This window comes from Eubalaena glacialis, chromosome 19 (genome assembly GCF_028564815.1).
Source record: "Eubalaena glacialis isolate mEubGla1 chromosome 19, mEubGla1.1.hap2.+ XY, whole genome shotgun sequence".
Taxonomy (NCBI): domain Eukaryota; kingdom Metazoa; phylum Chordata; class Mammalia; order Artiodactyla; family Balaenidae; genus Eubalaena; species Eubalaena glacialis.
Window position 1 is genome coordinate 52,267,302 of NC_083734.1, and position 14,886 is coordinate 52,282,187.

At 53.6% G+C, this 14,886-nt stretch overlaps 1 protein-coding gene across 1 annotated transcript; it reads right to left on the reverse strand.

The window, feature by feature from the left end:
• Window positions 1–5,331: 5,331 nt before the first annotated feature.
• CHMP6 (charged multivesicular body protein 6) lies at window positions 5,332–11,205 on the reverse strand. The gene is made up of 8 exons (XM_061175185.1): window positions 11,068–11,205; window positions 9,511–9,620; window positions 9,272–9,359; window positions 8,606–8,692; window positions 7,712–7,777; window positions 7,394–7,474; window positions 6,302–6,356; window positions 5,332–5,613 (listed from the first exon to the last, which is right to left on the reverse strand). The coding sequence occupies exons 1-8, from the start codon at window positions 11,131–11,133 to the stop codon at window positions 5,558–5,560; spliced, it is 609 nt and encodes a 202-aa protein (XP_061031168.1). The 5' UTR covers window positions 11,134–11,205; the 3' UTR covers window positions 5,332–5,557.
• Between the last annotated feature and the right edge of the window lie 3,681 nt (window positions 11,206–14,886).

The window sequence follows — 14,886 nt, forward strand, 5'->3', positions numbered from 1 at the left end:
ACACAAGTTCAGCATGGTTGCAGAATACAAGATCAACATACAAAAATCAATTTTATTTTTATACACTTGCAGTGAATAATCTGAAATTGAAATTAAGAAAAAAACTCCATTTACAATAGCATCAAAAAGAAGAAAATACTTAACAATAAAGTTAACAAAAGAAGTATAAAACTTATACTCTGAAAACTACAAAACATTGTTGAAAGGAATTAATGAATAAATGAAAAGACACTTGTGTTCATGGATCATAAGACTTAATATTGCTATGATGGCAGCACTCCCCAAATTGATCTATGGATCCAACAAAATCCCCATCAAAATCTCACCTGGCTTCTTTCCAGAAATTAACAAGCTGATCCTAAAATTCATATGGAAATTCAAGGGACCCAGAATAGCAAACACAACCTTGAAAAAGAACAAAGTTAGAGGATTCACACTTCCTGATTTCAAAACTTACTACAAAGCTACAATAAGGATATAAGGATAGACATATAGATAAATGGGATAGGATTGAGAGTCTGCAAATAAACTCTCACACTTGGTCAACTGATATTTGACAAAGGTGCCAAGGATTCAATGGGGGAAATAACTGTCTTTTCAAATGGTACTAGAATGATTGGAAAAGAATTAATCAGTAAGCTTCCACATTAATGAAAGTTGACCACAGTTATTCCCGAATAAAAAGAAACCAACTCTTAAAAAAAAAAAATCCACGTGCAAAAGAATGAAGTTGGATCACCAACCTAACAGTATATAGAAAAATTAACTCGAAATGGATGAAAGACCTAAATGTAAGTGCTAAACTATAAAACTCTTAAAAAAAAAAACCCATAGAAATAAATCTTCATGACCTTGGATTAGGTAATGGTATCTTAGATACGACACCAAAAGCACAAGCAACAAAAGAAAAAATAAACTGGACTTCATCAAAATTAAAGAACACTTGTGTTTCAAAGGAAATTATTAAAAATGTGAAAGGACCAACCCACAGAATGGGAGAAAATTTTTGCAAATCTTATATCTGATCAGAGTCTAATATCAAGAATATATAAAGAACTCTTGCAACTCAATAATAAAAAGACAACTCAATTAAAATGAGTAAAAGATCTAAATAGACATTTCTCCCAAGAAGATGTACAAATGGCCACTAAGCATAAGAAAAGATGCTCAACATCATTAGTCATTAGGAAAATGCAAATCAAAACCACAATGAGATAACACTTAACTCCTACTAGGATGGCTATAATGAAAAAGATATGAAATAGCTAGTGCTGGGCAGGCTGTGGACAAAGTGGAGCCCTCACACCTGCTTCTGGGGATGAAAGATGGTGCAGCTATTGAGGAAAACATGCAGCACTTCCTCCAATGGCCAAACGTAAGAGTCACTGTATGACCCAGAGTGGAATTCACTCTGGGTTTATACCCAAGAGAAATGAAAACTTGTCTACACAAAAACGTGTACAGAAAGGAGCATTATTCATAAAAGTGAAAAAGTGGAAAAAACGCAAATGTCCATCAGGTGATGAACAGATAAAATGTGGTTCATCTATACAATGAACATTATTCAACCATAAAAAGGAATGAAGTACTGATACACCCTACAACATGGGTGAACCTCAAAAACATCACACTAAGAGGCCAGACACTAAAGGTCATTCATTGTGTGACTCCATGTGTATGAATGTCCAGAACGGGCAAATCCATAGAGACAGAAAGCAGACTAGTGGCTGCCAGGGACTGTGGGGAGGGGAGATGAGGGCACTAGCTAGAGGGTACAGGGTTTCCTTAGGGATGATGGGACTGTTTTAAAATTGATTGTGGTGATGGTTGCCCAACTCTGGGAACATAATAAAAATGACTGAACTGCACAATCAATGAAGCTTTTACCAAAAAAACCACAAAGTGAAGATCACTCTTCGGGTGTCACAGCGCCACCAAGCACCTTGCATCCACAGTTCAGCTTCCACGGTCCTCATTCCCTGTGCTCTTACTCTTTTGAGTTCGTTTCAGAACTTCTGCTTCTTAAGGAAGGTTCACTTACTCCATAAGCCAGGTCAGAGGACAGTGTCGCTCATGACCCTTAAATGCTTTCCCCACACTAGCCTGCGCCTGCCTCAGGAAAGAACACACCTTCCTTCCTTCCAAGACCAGTCCTCAGACTCCTCAGGAACAAGATCACAAGTAGCGAGAGCAACCCTGGAGGACACCACAGCCCCCAGCCTGAGACCTGGTCCTTGGTGAGGGCGGGGCACCAGGGACGAGATGGGGTTGTGTGCAGGGTCACTCAGGAAAGCTGGGTGGAGAGGGGGCAAATGACTAAGGAAGAAAGATCTGGAGTGTTCCCATTTTCTCACTGAGATCCCCAGACACAGGGCCGCAAGGATGCTAGGGATCGTTGAAAGGGTGAGGCACATGCCAAGGTGGCAGCTGTCCCGGCCAAGGGGTGCAGGTGTCCACTGGGGAGACCCCAGGCTGGGTGTCTTGGCTCACGCAGTCAAGGCTCTGCCTGGGGCCATGAGGCCAGCTCCCCCTGGGGCCCAGCTCCACCTGCTGACCTGCTGCCCCCACCCCAGTGGCCGAGCACCAGCAGAGATGGAAGGGGTGGTGGGGTCTCCTGCTGAGTTTGGGGATATGGCCAGTGACCTGGCTCTGGGCCTCTCCTCGGAAGGCAAAGCTCTCGTATTGTCATGACAACGCCCCACCTGACATCACCAAGTTCTCCCCATGGGCAGGCGGGGGTCACCGGGAGACCCCATGGGGCAGCAGTGGGTAGGGAGGAGGGCAAACACCTCCCCAGGGAAGGGTGCACAGTGCAACCAGGACACGGCCCCCACTCTGTCCGGGCACCTCCCATTCTGTCTCCCCTACCCTGTCCCAGACACCCCCACCCAATCCTGGGTGCCCTCTTCCCCCAACTCCCCATCCCCTGCTTTTCTACTTTCCACGCTGCTTGTACCACAAACATGCCTCCAGCCAAACGGTCCTGGTCCCTGGGTCCTTTTCTCTACTGCCCTGGTCTATCCCTTCTGGATGCCAGGCTTGCCAGCTTCCCAGGAAGTCCTCTCTGTGGTCACATGGCCCCCATGGCTCCCCCTTATGCCCGTCCCACCCACCAGGCACGGCTGCTACCAGGCCCTCTGCAGGCGGCTCACTGCGGCCTCTCCTCTTCCTCCAAGCCCCCCACCAGGCCCCCACTGATCTTGGGCAGGATGCCAGTTCTGCTCCCAGATTTTGTACTTAACTGTGACTGGTTTGTGATCGTCATGTTCTATGCCCCCCAGATTAGGTCAGGTCTGGCTCACACAGCTTGTATTTTAAGACCAGGGCTCAGCGCTGGGCAGGAAGATGTGAGTCTCATCCTGGCAGGATGGGCTCCCCCTGCCCCAACACACACACAGGGGGCCTATGAGCCAGGTGACCTCCAAGGCCGGAGCCCAGGAGTCAGCTCTAGGTCAGCTGGGTTTCAGAGCACGGCCTCCCTAGGTCCATGGGTTGAACTTTTACAAAGAAAAAGGCATGTTGGTTGGTACGTGAAATCTCACTTGTTGACGGCGAGAGGATGAGGCTCCCCTCCCCGACTCTTGGGTTGTTCCAGACGAGGGTACCCCTTGCCCGGGTCAGAAGGAGGCTGGCTGGTCATGACCTTCCCGTCCTGGGAACGGGTGTATCCCAGGGAGCTGGGCCGCACACACCCGTGGGCAGGTTCTCCAAGTGCTCACCATGGGGGGTTGGCACCCGACGGCCCACCACACAGCTCCCAGTGGTGAAACCGTTAAAGAGATGAGGCAGGGCACTGCCATGGGCAGCCTCACAGGCCGCCCCAAGCTCTGGGTCCTGGGGAGGCAGAGGGAAAGGGGAGGTGTCCACCCTGCTGGTGAGGTCTGGAGAGGCTGCCCCTCCACACCCTCCCCCGGCCTGGGACCCACTGCTGCAGAGGGATGGGTCACTCACAGGCAGGAGAGGCAGGACCTCCTTCCCCTCCTCAATCAGAACTGCCCCTAGGACCGGGGTGGGGCCCAGCAGCCAGAGTGGCGCTGGAAAGGTCGCCTTCTGGCAAAATCCCCCAAGTCAGCTGGCAGAGAGCCCCCTCCTGGCTGAGGCGTGCACTGCACCTGGTAAGGGTGCTTTCACACAAAGCAAGACTGTCCCCTGAAAGCCTGGGTTTCTAGCTCCTCTTGAAGAACTCCAGACCTGGCAACTTGGCCACATCCCACCATACCCTCTGGGTGGAGGGTGTGGAGGCCTCCTCTTAGGTGGGACACCCACTTCTCTGTCCTTGCTGTTGCCTGCTCGCTCCCTGGGGCATCTGGCTTCCTACCTAGACATCAGGACTCCAAACCAGACCCCCACACCCCAGAGGCACCAAACTGCACGTCCTCCCAGCCACCAGCCGCGGGAGTCACACAAAACCCCTTGAAAAGGGAGAAACCACCAGCACCCCTTCTAAGGGAGGTGGGGCCAGAGTACCACCCTGCACCTTGCTGCGGGCAGGTGCCCACAGGTGACTGCCTTCCACCCACAGCCGGGCAGGGCTAGAACCTCACTGGCTCCTGAGGCCCCAGCCCCTGTGTGGCACTGACCAGCCAGGTGCCAAGTGCCCCGGGAGGGTCAAGGGACTGTGTTCCAGGGACCTGAGGGAGGAGCCACACCAACCTGCCCTTCCACGGACCCCAGTCCACAAGGCAGCAGGCTGTGTGGGTGTCAACTTTAATATGGGGCTGGCCTGTCTGGGGGCTAAGAGGATCCCCTTTGTCTTCTTGTTGGGAGTGAAATCTCAGGGAGATTGTCTAATTCCAAAACGAACCGTGAACTAGGGAAGTCACTTCCATCCTTCGCAGTCTCCACTTGGCTGCAAACAGCTCGAAGCTGGCAGCTTGGGGACCCGCAGCCACACCTGCTGGCTATCCTGGAATGTCTGTCAACAGGACTGGGCCTCTGTACGGCCCCAGGAGTGATGGGGTGGGCAGACCTCCTAGAGTCATCAAAATCCATCAGGGATGCACCCCTCCTGGTCCACCACCCACAAACGCCGACGTGGAAGCAGAGAGGTTACCACCCCCAGGTCTACATGGAAACTGGGCACGTCCGGGAGCCAGGCCAAGGCAGGGACCCCTTAACCAAAGCCCTGCCAGCTAATGGGAGCAGCAGGAAGAAGGGAAAGGGAAGGGTGGGGAGGCCAGGTCTGATGTGCCTTCCACAGAAGACAGGGTGGCAGAGACACTGGCCCGTGGAGCCGCGCGACCCGGGACGGGAGGTGTGACCAGCACCAGGAGCGTTGGGCCTGGCCGTGGCCCGTGTGAACCACAGCTGCAGAAGCTGTGTTTGGCTGGAGAGTTTGAATGTTGCCATTTAATCCAGAAACGACAGCAAGACAGCAGCGCCAGGGAAACGCTCCGCAGAGTCATCCTGGTCAGGAGCCCTGTGTGTGCTGTGCTGCTCCGGCAGCTCCCGGCCCACCTGGCCCGGCGCCAGCCTCCTGGGAGCCCGGTCAGGGCCGGACATGCACCCAAACTCTGTGGGCCCCAGGCCTCTGGAATCCCCGTGACTCCCATACAAGTTACGAGGCTGCCACCACTTCCGCCTGTCGGGGCCTGGCCTTGACGGGGACTTTCTCTGTGGAGGAAACATAGAGATGTCTGTCGCGTACAGAAGACCCCAGAGGCGGGAACTTCCCGAAAAGGACAAGAGGCAGCAAGGAGCCAGGTCAGGGCTTCGCGCTCTGGGAAGAACGGGCACAGCTCTGAGAAAGGCGAGTTACACACAGAAGCTGGGAGGGATGACAAACAGCAGGCACTGGGCACAAGCACTCAGGACAGCACAGCAGGCGGGCGTGCACCCCTCCCCACGGACCCCAGAAAGGAGGCCAAGAAGCAGCAAGGGAGCAGAAAGAACTGAGGAGGAATCACGAAAGACGAGTCCGGGCGGAGAGAGAATTTCTGAAGGCGTGTTAAGCGATGCCGTGGGGAAGGTCGTCCCAGTGATGTTTAGAAGACGGCTGGTCCTGGGTTGGACCCAGAAGAGCCTGCACAGCTAAACTGGACCTTTCCCGACTCGAACTTTGAGATTCGCCCCTCTGAACGGGGTTTGGCTCTTACGAGGTTACCCAAACTGCTCAGAAGCCTGGGCTCAACCCCAGGGCGAGGCCCGCACTCCGCCTGAGCTGGTGCCAGCAAGCACGCCCACCAAGCAGGGGAATTGGGGCCCGACCCTCACCAAGCAGGAAGGGCAGGGCCCAGAGGCCAGGATATTTTGCTTTGCTCTAGAATGCACGGTTCTCCAAAGAACATAACGAGGAGGGTACCTGGGATCTTTTCAGGAAGGGGCTCTGAAGGAACCTCTGGCAGCTCTATCTGTTCCTGCAAGAAACAGAGAATAAAGGCTGTGAGATACAATCACCTTGTCCTTCCCTTGGAGAGAACAGCATCCCGTTCACTTAGCCGCTATCAGCGGGATTTAAATAGGACACAAATCCTCCAACACACAAGCCCAGGGTGCATCCTCCCTGGCTTCTGGCATCTCTGCAACTCACATCACCGGGGGCACAGTGACCACAAAAGGTGGCTGCTCCCAACGACCCAGAGCCTGAGGGGCTCCCAACCCAAAGTTCCATTCTGAGTCTGAGACAAGGGCTTTGAAACAGGCACCCATGCAGGTCAGGGGCCCCAGTGGCGCCTCTGCCTCAGGTGGTGGCACCTGGGTGCACCTGTTGTTCCAGCGAGTGCTGGTCTACCTCTCGGGCCTTGGGAGGAAGTAAATTAGCAGGCAGGTGCACATAGGGCCCCCAGGCCGCGAGCAGCAGTGCTAAGGACCTGCTTGCCTGGCCTGGCCTATGGCTGGGGGGTGGCAGGCTGGTGGGCACGGTGTGAATTCGGCTTGCTTAGGCAGGGGCCCACAGAGATGGAGACGCCCTCCATCAGGGAGCAAACACAGACTCAGGGCCTGAAGTGATGGTTGGCTGGTTAGAGGCCTCTGGGCCAACACATGGAGGCCCTGTGTGTGACAGCGAGTGACTGGCCACAAGAGGGAAAAAGCCCCCATTTGATCTAAAACCCACACACTGCCCACTGGGGAGGAAAGGGCTGAGGGAGCTGGGAGGGTCGGCATCCCGCTCTGTCCTGGCACCTGGTTCACTCTGATGCCTGCAACACCTGGGTAGACAACCTGCAAAATGTTCTTTCCAGGCCAGTCCTGCCCTGCAGTCAGCCAGGTGGCTGGGGAGAAGGGACCTCAGTTTAGCACAAATGCCAATTGTTTTAGGGAAGAAAACCAGCTGCAGAACCAGGGCTGTGTGCTCAAGTGAAACCTGACACAGTTGCTCGCCGAGGCCAGTGAGCAGTCCTCCTGGGGGGGGTCCCTACACCTGGGCCTGTGTCAGTGCCGGGGGTCCTGTTACCTGAGTGATTGCATCCAGCTCCTCCAGGATGGCATCTTCGTCCTCCTGAGTGAAGCTTCCTGCCAACAGCTCATCTATTTGCTGCAAAAGGAGGAGCAGAGGTGAGGAGCATGGCTGGGCTGGGGTGGGGGAAGGGTGGGCCCTCGTGGAGGAAAGAGACAGCCCCAGCTCAAGGCTCCTCTCACTCGAAAGAAGGAAGGCAGCCCCCACGTGGTGTGGGAAGGCCTGGCCCTCGAGAGCGGCGCAGGACATTCAGCGAGTTGGCCACTGTCCTCGCTGGCTGCCAGATGGCAGGCCCCGTGGTGCGGTAACACTTACCCGCTGGTACTCCACGGCCTCCTGCGTCTCGTCCAGGATCCGCTCCACCTCTTCTATGGACATCACCTGATCGGTTACAAGTTTTTGAATCTTGTCAGTGAAGCACGTAACAGAACCCCCTACACGAAGGCCACCTGCATTGGCAGGGCACACGGCCTAGACCCTCTGTTCCTGTTTAAATGAAGCCACGCCAAGCAGGATATAACACATCTTTGGTTATTTCTGTCCCAGGCAGGGCCCGTCCACAGAGGCATGGAGCTGTCAGACAGTCTTTTCAGAAGCCTCAACTGACCTTCTTGGACTCCTCCTGGCCCTTCTGGCACCCAAATCAACCCTAGCGGTAGTCAAAAGTATAAAAATTTTTCTCTGGCCAGGTGACTTGATTTCTTTTGGGTTCAAAGCAGCACCTTTGCTTGACTGGTCACCACCACATTGGACAGTCAGAAAGGCAGTGTAACCTCAGCTCTCTGCCCAGCCCCACTGCCATCCACTCATCAGGAATGAGATGGGGTGGGGGCCAGGGCACGCCATCTCTGCGCCTCACCTCTCCTTTCACCATCCACCTCTGTGCTGTTTCCTGAAATGAAGCTGTGTTCACCTCCTCCGGGAAGTCCTCCAGATTAGTTCACCACACCCCTCCCCCACTCAAACCAGACTGTCCCTCTAGTCACTTTAGCATCTCTGGACATAATTTATAGTTTGGGTCCCTATTCTCAGGTCAACATCCCTGAGTTTGTACTACTAGACTGTCACCCTCTCCCGTCACCTTCTCCCGGTAGTGACTGGCTTTCCCTCATGCCCGAAGGCCTGCGTGCAGGTGTGGCCTCAGGGACTACCCCTCTCCTTGTTCCACTGGCTGCCCCTCCTCTCTGTCCCCAGTCCTGCAAGACTTACCTGGTGCATCTTATTCAGACACTCATTTCCAAACTGCAGCCCCTCGATCACCTTCATTTCAATCTGCGTGAACTCAATACTCTGGACCTGAGGAAGGAACCCGTGTGGTCAGGGGCCCACCTTCTCTGCCGCCTCATGCAGACCCATGGAAGGGAGTTAGGATCTCACTATCACTGACAAAGACTGCTGGGCCTCAGAGCAGACTGTCTCTGCCTTCCTCCTCCCTCTGTCCTTTCCCGCTGCCCTGACCAACACTTGGGCGGGACTGAGAGGGCCTGGGAGGAATTGCAAAGTAGACTGCTTATAACCAGCAGCTCTGTTAGCAAAAGAGCAGAACCAGAGCTCTGGGTCCTGAAACTGGATCACTTCGGGAGCCTCCTGCAGATCCCAACACCTCTTCAGTCACTGGGGCAGACTCCCCACCCACCCCACCACCCAGAAGTGGCCTAGCCCCCCCAGCCACGATCCTGCAAGAGCCAATCTGCCCCAGCCCCTTAAGACCGTCAGGCTCCCATCAAAGATTCTCCTCCACCTCCAGGCCTGACCCATTCCATAGCCTCGGGCTGAGAGGTCCAGGAGAGGAAAACGACAGGTTTCAGTCCTCTGAGGGGACTCTGGCGCCTACACGGTCCATGGCCCACACCCTCTGACCCCTACTAGGCCTACCATGGTCTCTAGGCTGGTGATCTGGTTTTCTGTCTTGTCCAGGAGCTGCTCCCGGTATCGCTTCTTCTTGAGCAGCAGCTTGGCCCGTCTGCAGAGGGAACCCGAGCAGTGACCCAGCAGCCTTGGCCATCAGCTGCCCTGGCCTTGCACTGACCAGCCTCCAGGCCTACCCCACCTCTGCTCTAGGCCGATGGGGGACAGAACCCCTCTCCCGAAGACCGGCCCCCAGCCCCACTCACTCCTTCCTGCCGTCGCGCAGGAGCTGCCGGGCAATCTCCCGCTCCCGCTCCAGCTGCTGGGTGATCCTCTTCTGGTACTGCTTCAGCTTATCCCGCTGCTGCTTCAGTTGCTGCCGGGAAAGCAGGCCTTGTGTCAACACCAGGCCCAGGCAGGGCGCACTGGACACTCACCGGGCTACCCAGCACCCAGGAGAGCCAGCACAGAGGCTGCTGGGGTCACTGAAGGGCCCCCCACAGGCCAGGCTGCCCCAACTGCCACCAGTGGAAGCACATCCTCTGAAACTGAGTTCTCCATGGGGACAAGTTTGCCCCCCAGGGCACGTGGGGCACTATCTGGAGACATTCCTGGCTGTCACACTGGGGATGCCACTGGCATCTAGGAGGTGGAGGCCAGGGATGCAGCTCAATATCCTACAAATCCCCAAGATCTCCCCCACCTCAGACAGAGAGCCAGTCCTAATGTCCTCAGCACCGGGGTGGAGGGCATGCTCTCACCGCTGTCATGGCAGGGCATCGCTATCAGCGAGGAGTGTGAGCGCTGGTCAGGGAGTGCGGCCAGCACCTCCAAGGTGAAGAGACTACACAGAAGTCGCTGGTGACAGTCACCCGAGTGCCACCATCCCAGCCCAGCCGTGGCTGGAGACTGGGGCCTTCCCTCCCAGCTTCACTCCTCTGTGGACTTCAGCCATTTGCCATCAGCTCCCCTGCTCTTGTCACTTATCACCATATGTGAGTGGACAACAGATGGTGCACTGAGGTGATGTTCATGTGACCGTGCCAATCACCTACGACCCCAGTGTCCCAAAAAGGATGCAGGGACATTTACACGCCTTAGTCTCTCCTCCCCTATTTTAAGCCATTTACATTTCTTCCAAATTTCATCATCTCAGGTGACGCTATGGTGAGCACCTGCAAGCACAAGGCACTTCTCAGATGGAAGATTATGTCTTCAGGGTCGGTTATGGGGAATGAGTTAACTGGGTCAAGGGTGTGCAAATCTTTAAGACTCAACATGGTGAGAAATTAGCCCCCAGTGTAGACGTGGTCAGTGTGTCTCAAGCGGCCGCTCCCCAGTTCCCTCCACAACTCCATTCTCTTTAGAGGCCGTCTGCCCCAGCGCTCCCCATGGCCGGTGGGTCGGGCTCGTCGACAGCCGCACGTCCTGTCCCTGCTGCCGTGAGAGGCGCCCGCCATCCCACCCCGTGGCCAGCCTACCCCCTGACAAGGTACGACCAGGAAACAGTGAGACGCGGGCACCGCCTCCCGAGACCCGAGGCACAGCTCAATCGCCGCACCGGGACCGCCTACACCCGCAGCGACCGGATTCGCTCAGACTCGCTGGGAATCGGACCCGGACACGCTCCCCACCGGAAGCCCTCCACCCACCGCCCCAGACGGGCTCCGAGGCTGCGGCCCCGGCGTGGGGCTGGGCGGCCGGAGGGGCCGAAGCCCGTGGCGAGGGGGAAACGCAGCCGGTAGCCGCCGTGCCTCGGTTTCCCCGCCCGGCCCAGGTGTCCCCGGCCCGCGTCCACCCGCCTGCGGGGCCCGGCGTCTCACCAGGATGGCCTTGTCCTGCTCCGTGACCCGGCTCTGCTGCTTCTTACGACCGAACAGGTTGCCCATGGCGGCCGGCGCGGCCCGTCCCGCGCCCCGCCGCCTAGCCCGGTCGACTCCGCACGGCGCGGCCACCGTATTTCGGACCCAACCCACCCCGCTACGGCGGCCGCGCGGGGCCAAGCGCCGCAGAACGCGGAACGCGGCTGTCCGCAGACGGAGGCCCCGCCCCGAGAAGCGGCCGGGGTTCTGGGGCTCTGGATCGCGTGGTTCACGTGCATTTCCAGAATGCCTCACCTGCGCGGTCTTCAAGACTAAAAGTTCCATCTCCCACTACGGTGGGACCCTCGCAGGGTGACAGCGTGGACCGTCTCCCGGGCGGTCAGAAATCTTGTTCACAAGTCACTGCCCCGCCGGCTCGGACCACAAAATGCTGCGTTTAGTGATGTTACAACCCTGGGCGTCAGTGTCCGCTGAACCGCCCCCTGGGCAGCATGCTCCACCCGCTCTGTCCTCCGGGCCGGTGACTAGTCCCCGGAGGAGCCCACCTTCTGGTTCCGTGGACACGGGCAGAAGCCCCCACGGGGCATCGGGGATATAGGGCGGGGCGCCACGTACACATGCAGCCTTGGCTCCCACCCGTGTGTCCTGGCTGGGGTGGGGGTCATAGGATGGCACCCAGCCCTGTTTGGTCTCCCCAACTGATCCCGCAGCCCAGTCTGCATGGGCCCCGCCACCTTTCTAGCAGCCCAGCAGCTCCTGGGCGGTGGGGTCATGATAAGATGAGGCATCCCATGGCACGAGTCCAGTGCTCACCCCTTTCTGTGAAATGAACTCCTTGATCAGAAGCAGTGCTGCGTGGACACCACGATGGGCCTCTCAGTCCACAACAGTGCCGCTGGCAGAAGCCCCCTGGGTGAGGGGGCAGGCAAATCTGTATCCAGAGTGTCTATTCCCGTGAGGACACGTCACTGCCCCCTGAGGGAAGAGTCCTGATTAGCTAACCTGCTGTTGGGCAGCTGGCTGGTCCCCCAGGTAATAGTGCCATCTGGGGGGCTCAGTGCTCTTGACCCACTGGGCCCTCAGCAGCGGCGGCCAGGTGAGCCTCAGTGAGGGGAAGTCCATGTAACTGAGCCCTGCAGAGCCTCCATCCCTGCCCACATGGTCACTTTGTCCACAGGCCCATTGACCGAGCGCTGGGGGCCTGGGAAAAGCCGTTGGCTCATGTCCAGAGAGTGTGCACTGCATCCACCTGGCCATGGAGAGCCTCCTGGGCAGAGGGTGCTCTTTCGTGAGCCTTCCCTGGGACACGAATGTCGTGTGTCCACTCTGAGAAGTCCATCCACATCAGATGGACTCTGAGAAGTCCATCCAAATCTGGGGGAGATTTGGAGATCATCCAAATCTCCCCCAGATTTCCTATGACCAATCTTCCAATCCTGTTTCTTCCAAGTCCCTGCCCGTTCAGTCAAACCTTAGCAGCTGCCTGTGATTCAATACAGATGTAACTTCTTGCCATCCCTCACTGCACACATACAGGCACGACTCCAAGATACTGAGGGTTCTGATCCAGACCACTGCAATAAAGCAAATATTGCAATATTTCACAGGAATTTCTTGCTCTCCCAGTGCATATAAAAGTTACGTTTTATGCTATACTGTAGTCTATTAAATGTGCAATAGCATTACGTCTAAAAAAAAGATGTACATACCTTAATGTACATACCTTAATTTTTTTTATACCTTAATTTAAAATGCTTTATTACCCCCAGTCCATCAAGAGAGACATTGGAAGAGAAACTGTGTTCTATGGCAGGATCTCAAGGGGCACCTGTCCTGAGATACTCAAGAGGTCTTTTTGTATAACTGAATCGCTGAGTTGTCCACCTGAAACTAACACGGTATTATAAATCAACTATACTCTTTTTTCCATTTTTTTTTTATTACATTTGGACCTTTAAGAAACATATACCATCAGTCATACCACTATTCAGTAAAAATCTATTCTAGTTTTTGGAATTAGAAAATAAGACTCAAAAGCATGAAAACCACGTGGGCATATATAGTAAGTGCTCAACAAATGTTGGCTTTTATTATTATTAGGTGATCATGGGATTGACTTTCACTAATTTGCTCTTGAGTTATAAGCTGCTGCTGACCCAGGGATAGTTTCTAAGAAGACCAAGATCCTGACACTCCAGGGAATATAACGGAAATACAACTTTCCTTTAGTGCAGTCTACCCCAAAGATGGACTGGATAAAGCCCCAAAGAGCTTTATCCAGACTACTATGTGGGATCCTTCAGGTGATTTTAGATGGTGCACAGACCTTTTAAATAATGTTCTTTAAAATACTATGTATTTAAGAATAAACATAACTGGTAAAATATCTATGTTTAAATATATTTTTATGACAAAAGACAATGGTTTTGCATTTATGCTGATATAAAGTTTCCTTTTAAAATAAATTATTAAAGTGGAATAAGAAGTTGATTCAAAGAAAGTTGTTAAGTAATCATAGTACAGGTGGTACCCAGAAATGGTAAAAATTGTGGTGGTGGTATGTAAATGATTGCGCCTTGAGAAGTGCTGTGTGATGAACCGAATCTGCCTGCTCCCCATTTTGCTACATATGAAAATATTAACACTCATTTTATGGAGTTTATATATATCACACAGTTATAAAATTTTCGTACTGGACAAGACCATGAGATCATCGCAGAACAACCCTCCTTGTTTTAGTTAGGTGTATTCTGAAGTCTAGAGATGCTGTGCCTGGATTAAGTGCAGTACGTTCTGGAGGAACTGGGATTTCACCCTGTTAGAGAAAACATTCAGAGTTTCTGGTGGTCTAGACCTCGAGTAGAAAAGGAATTTAAATTAAGGTATAAAAATTGCTTTATTGCTGGGACTTCCCTGGCAGTCCAGTGGTCAGGACTTTACCTTCCAATGCAGGGGGTGTAGGTTCGATTCCTGGTTGGGGAGCTGGGATCCCTCATGCCTTGCGGCCAAAAAACCAAAACATAAAACAGAAGCAATACTGTAACAAATTCAATAAAGACTTTAAAAATGGTCCACATTGGGCTTCCCTGGTGGCGCAGTGGTTGAGGGTCTGCCTGCCAATGCAGGGGACACGGGTTCGAGCCCTGGTCTGGGAGGATCCCACATGCCGCGGAGCAAATGGGCCTGTGAGCCACAATTACTGAGCCTGCGCATCTGGAGCCTGTGCTCCGCAACGAGAGAGGCCGCGATGGTGAGAGGCCTGCGCACCGCGATGAGGAATGGCCCCCGCTTGCCGCAACTAGAGAGAGCCCTCGCGCAGAAACGAAGACCCAACACAGCCATAAATAAATAAATAAATAAATAAAATTAAAAAAAAAAAAAAAAGGTCCACATCAAAAAAATCTTTTAAAAAATGCCAAAACAGGGAATTCCCTGGTGGTTCAGTGGTTAGGACTCCATGCTTTCACTGCTGAGGGCCCGGGTTCAGTCCTGGTTGGGGAACTAAGATCCCATAAGCTGCACGGCGCAGCCAAAAAAAAAAAAAAGGCCAAAACAATTACAATACAGGTGTACCTCGTTTTATTTCACTTCACAGATATTTCATTTTTTAACAATTGAAGGTTCATGACAACCTTGTATTGAGCAAGTCTATTGGCACCATTTTTCCAACAGCATTTGCTCACCTCCTGTCTCTGTGTCATGTTTTGCTAATTCTCACAATATTTCAAACTTCTTCATTATTATATTTGTTATGGTGATCAGTGGTCTTTGATGTTACTACTATGACTCGCTGAAGGCTCAGACGATGGTTAACATTTT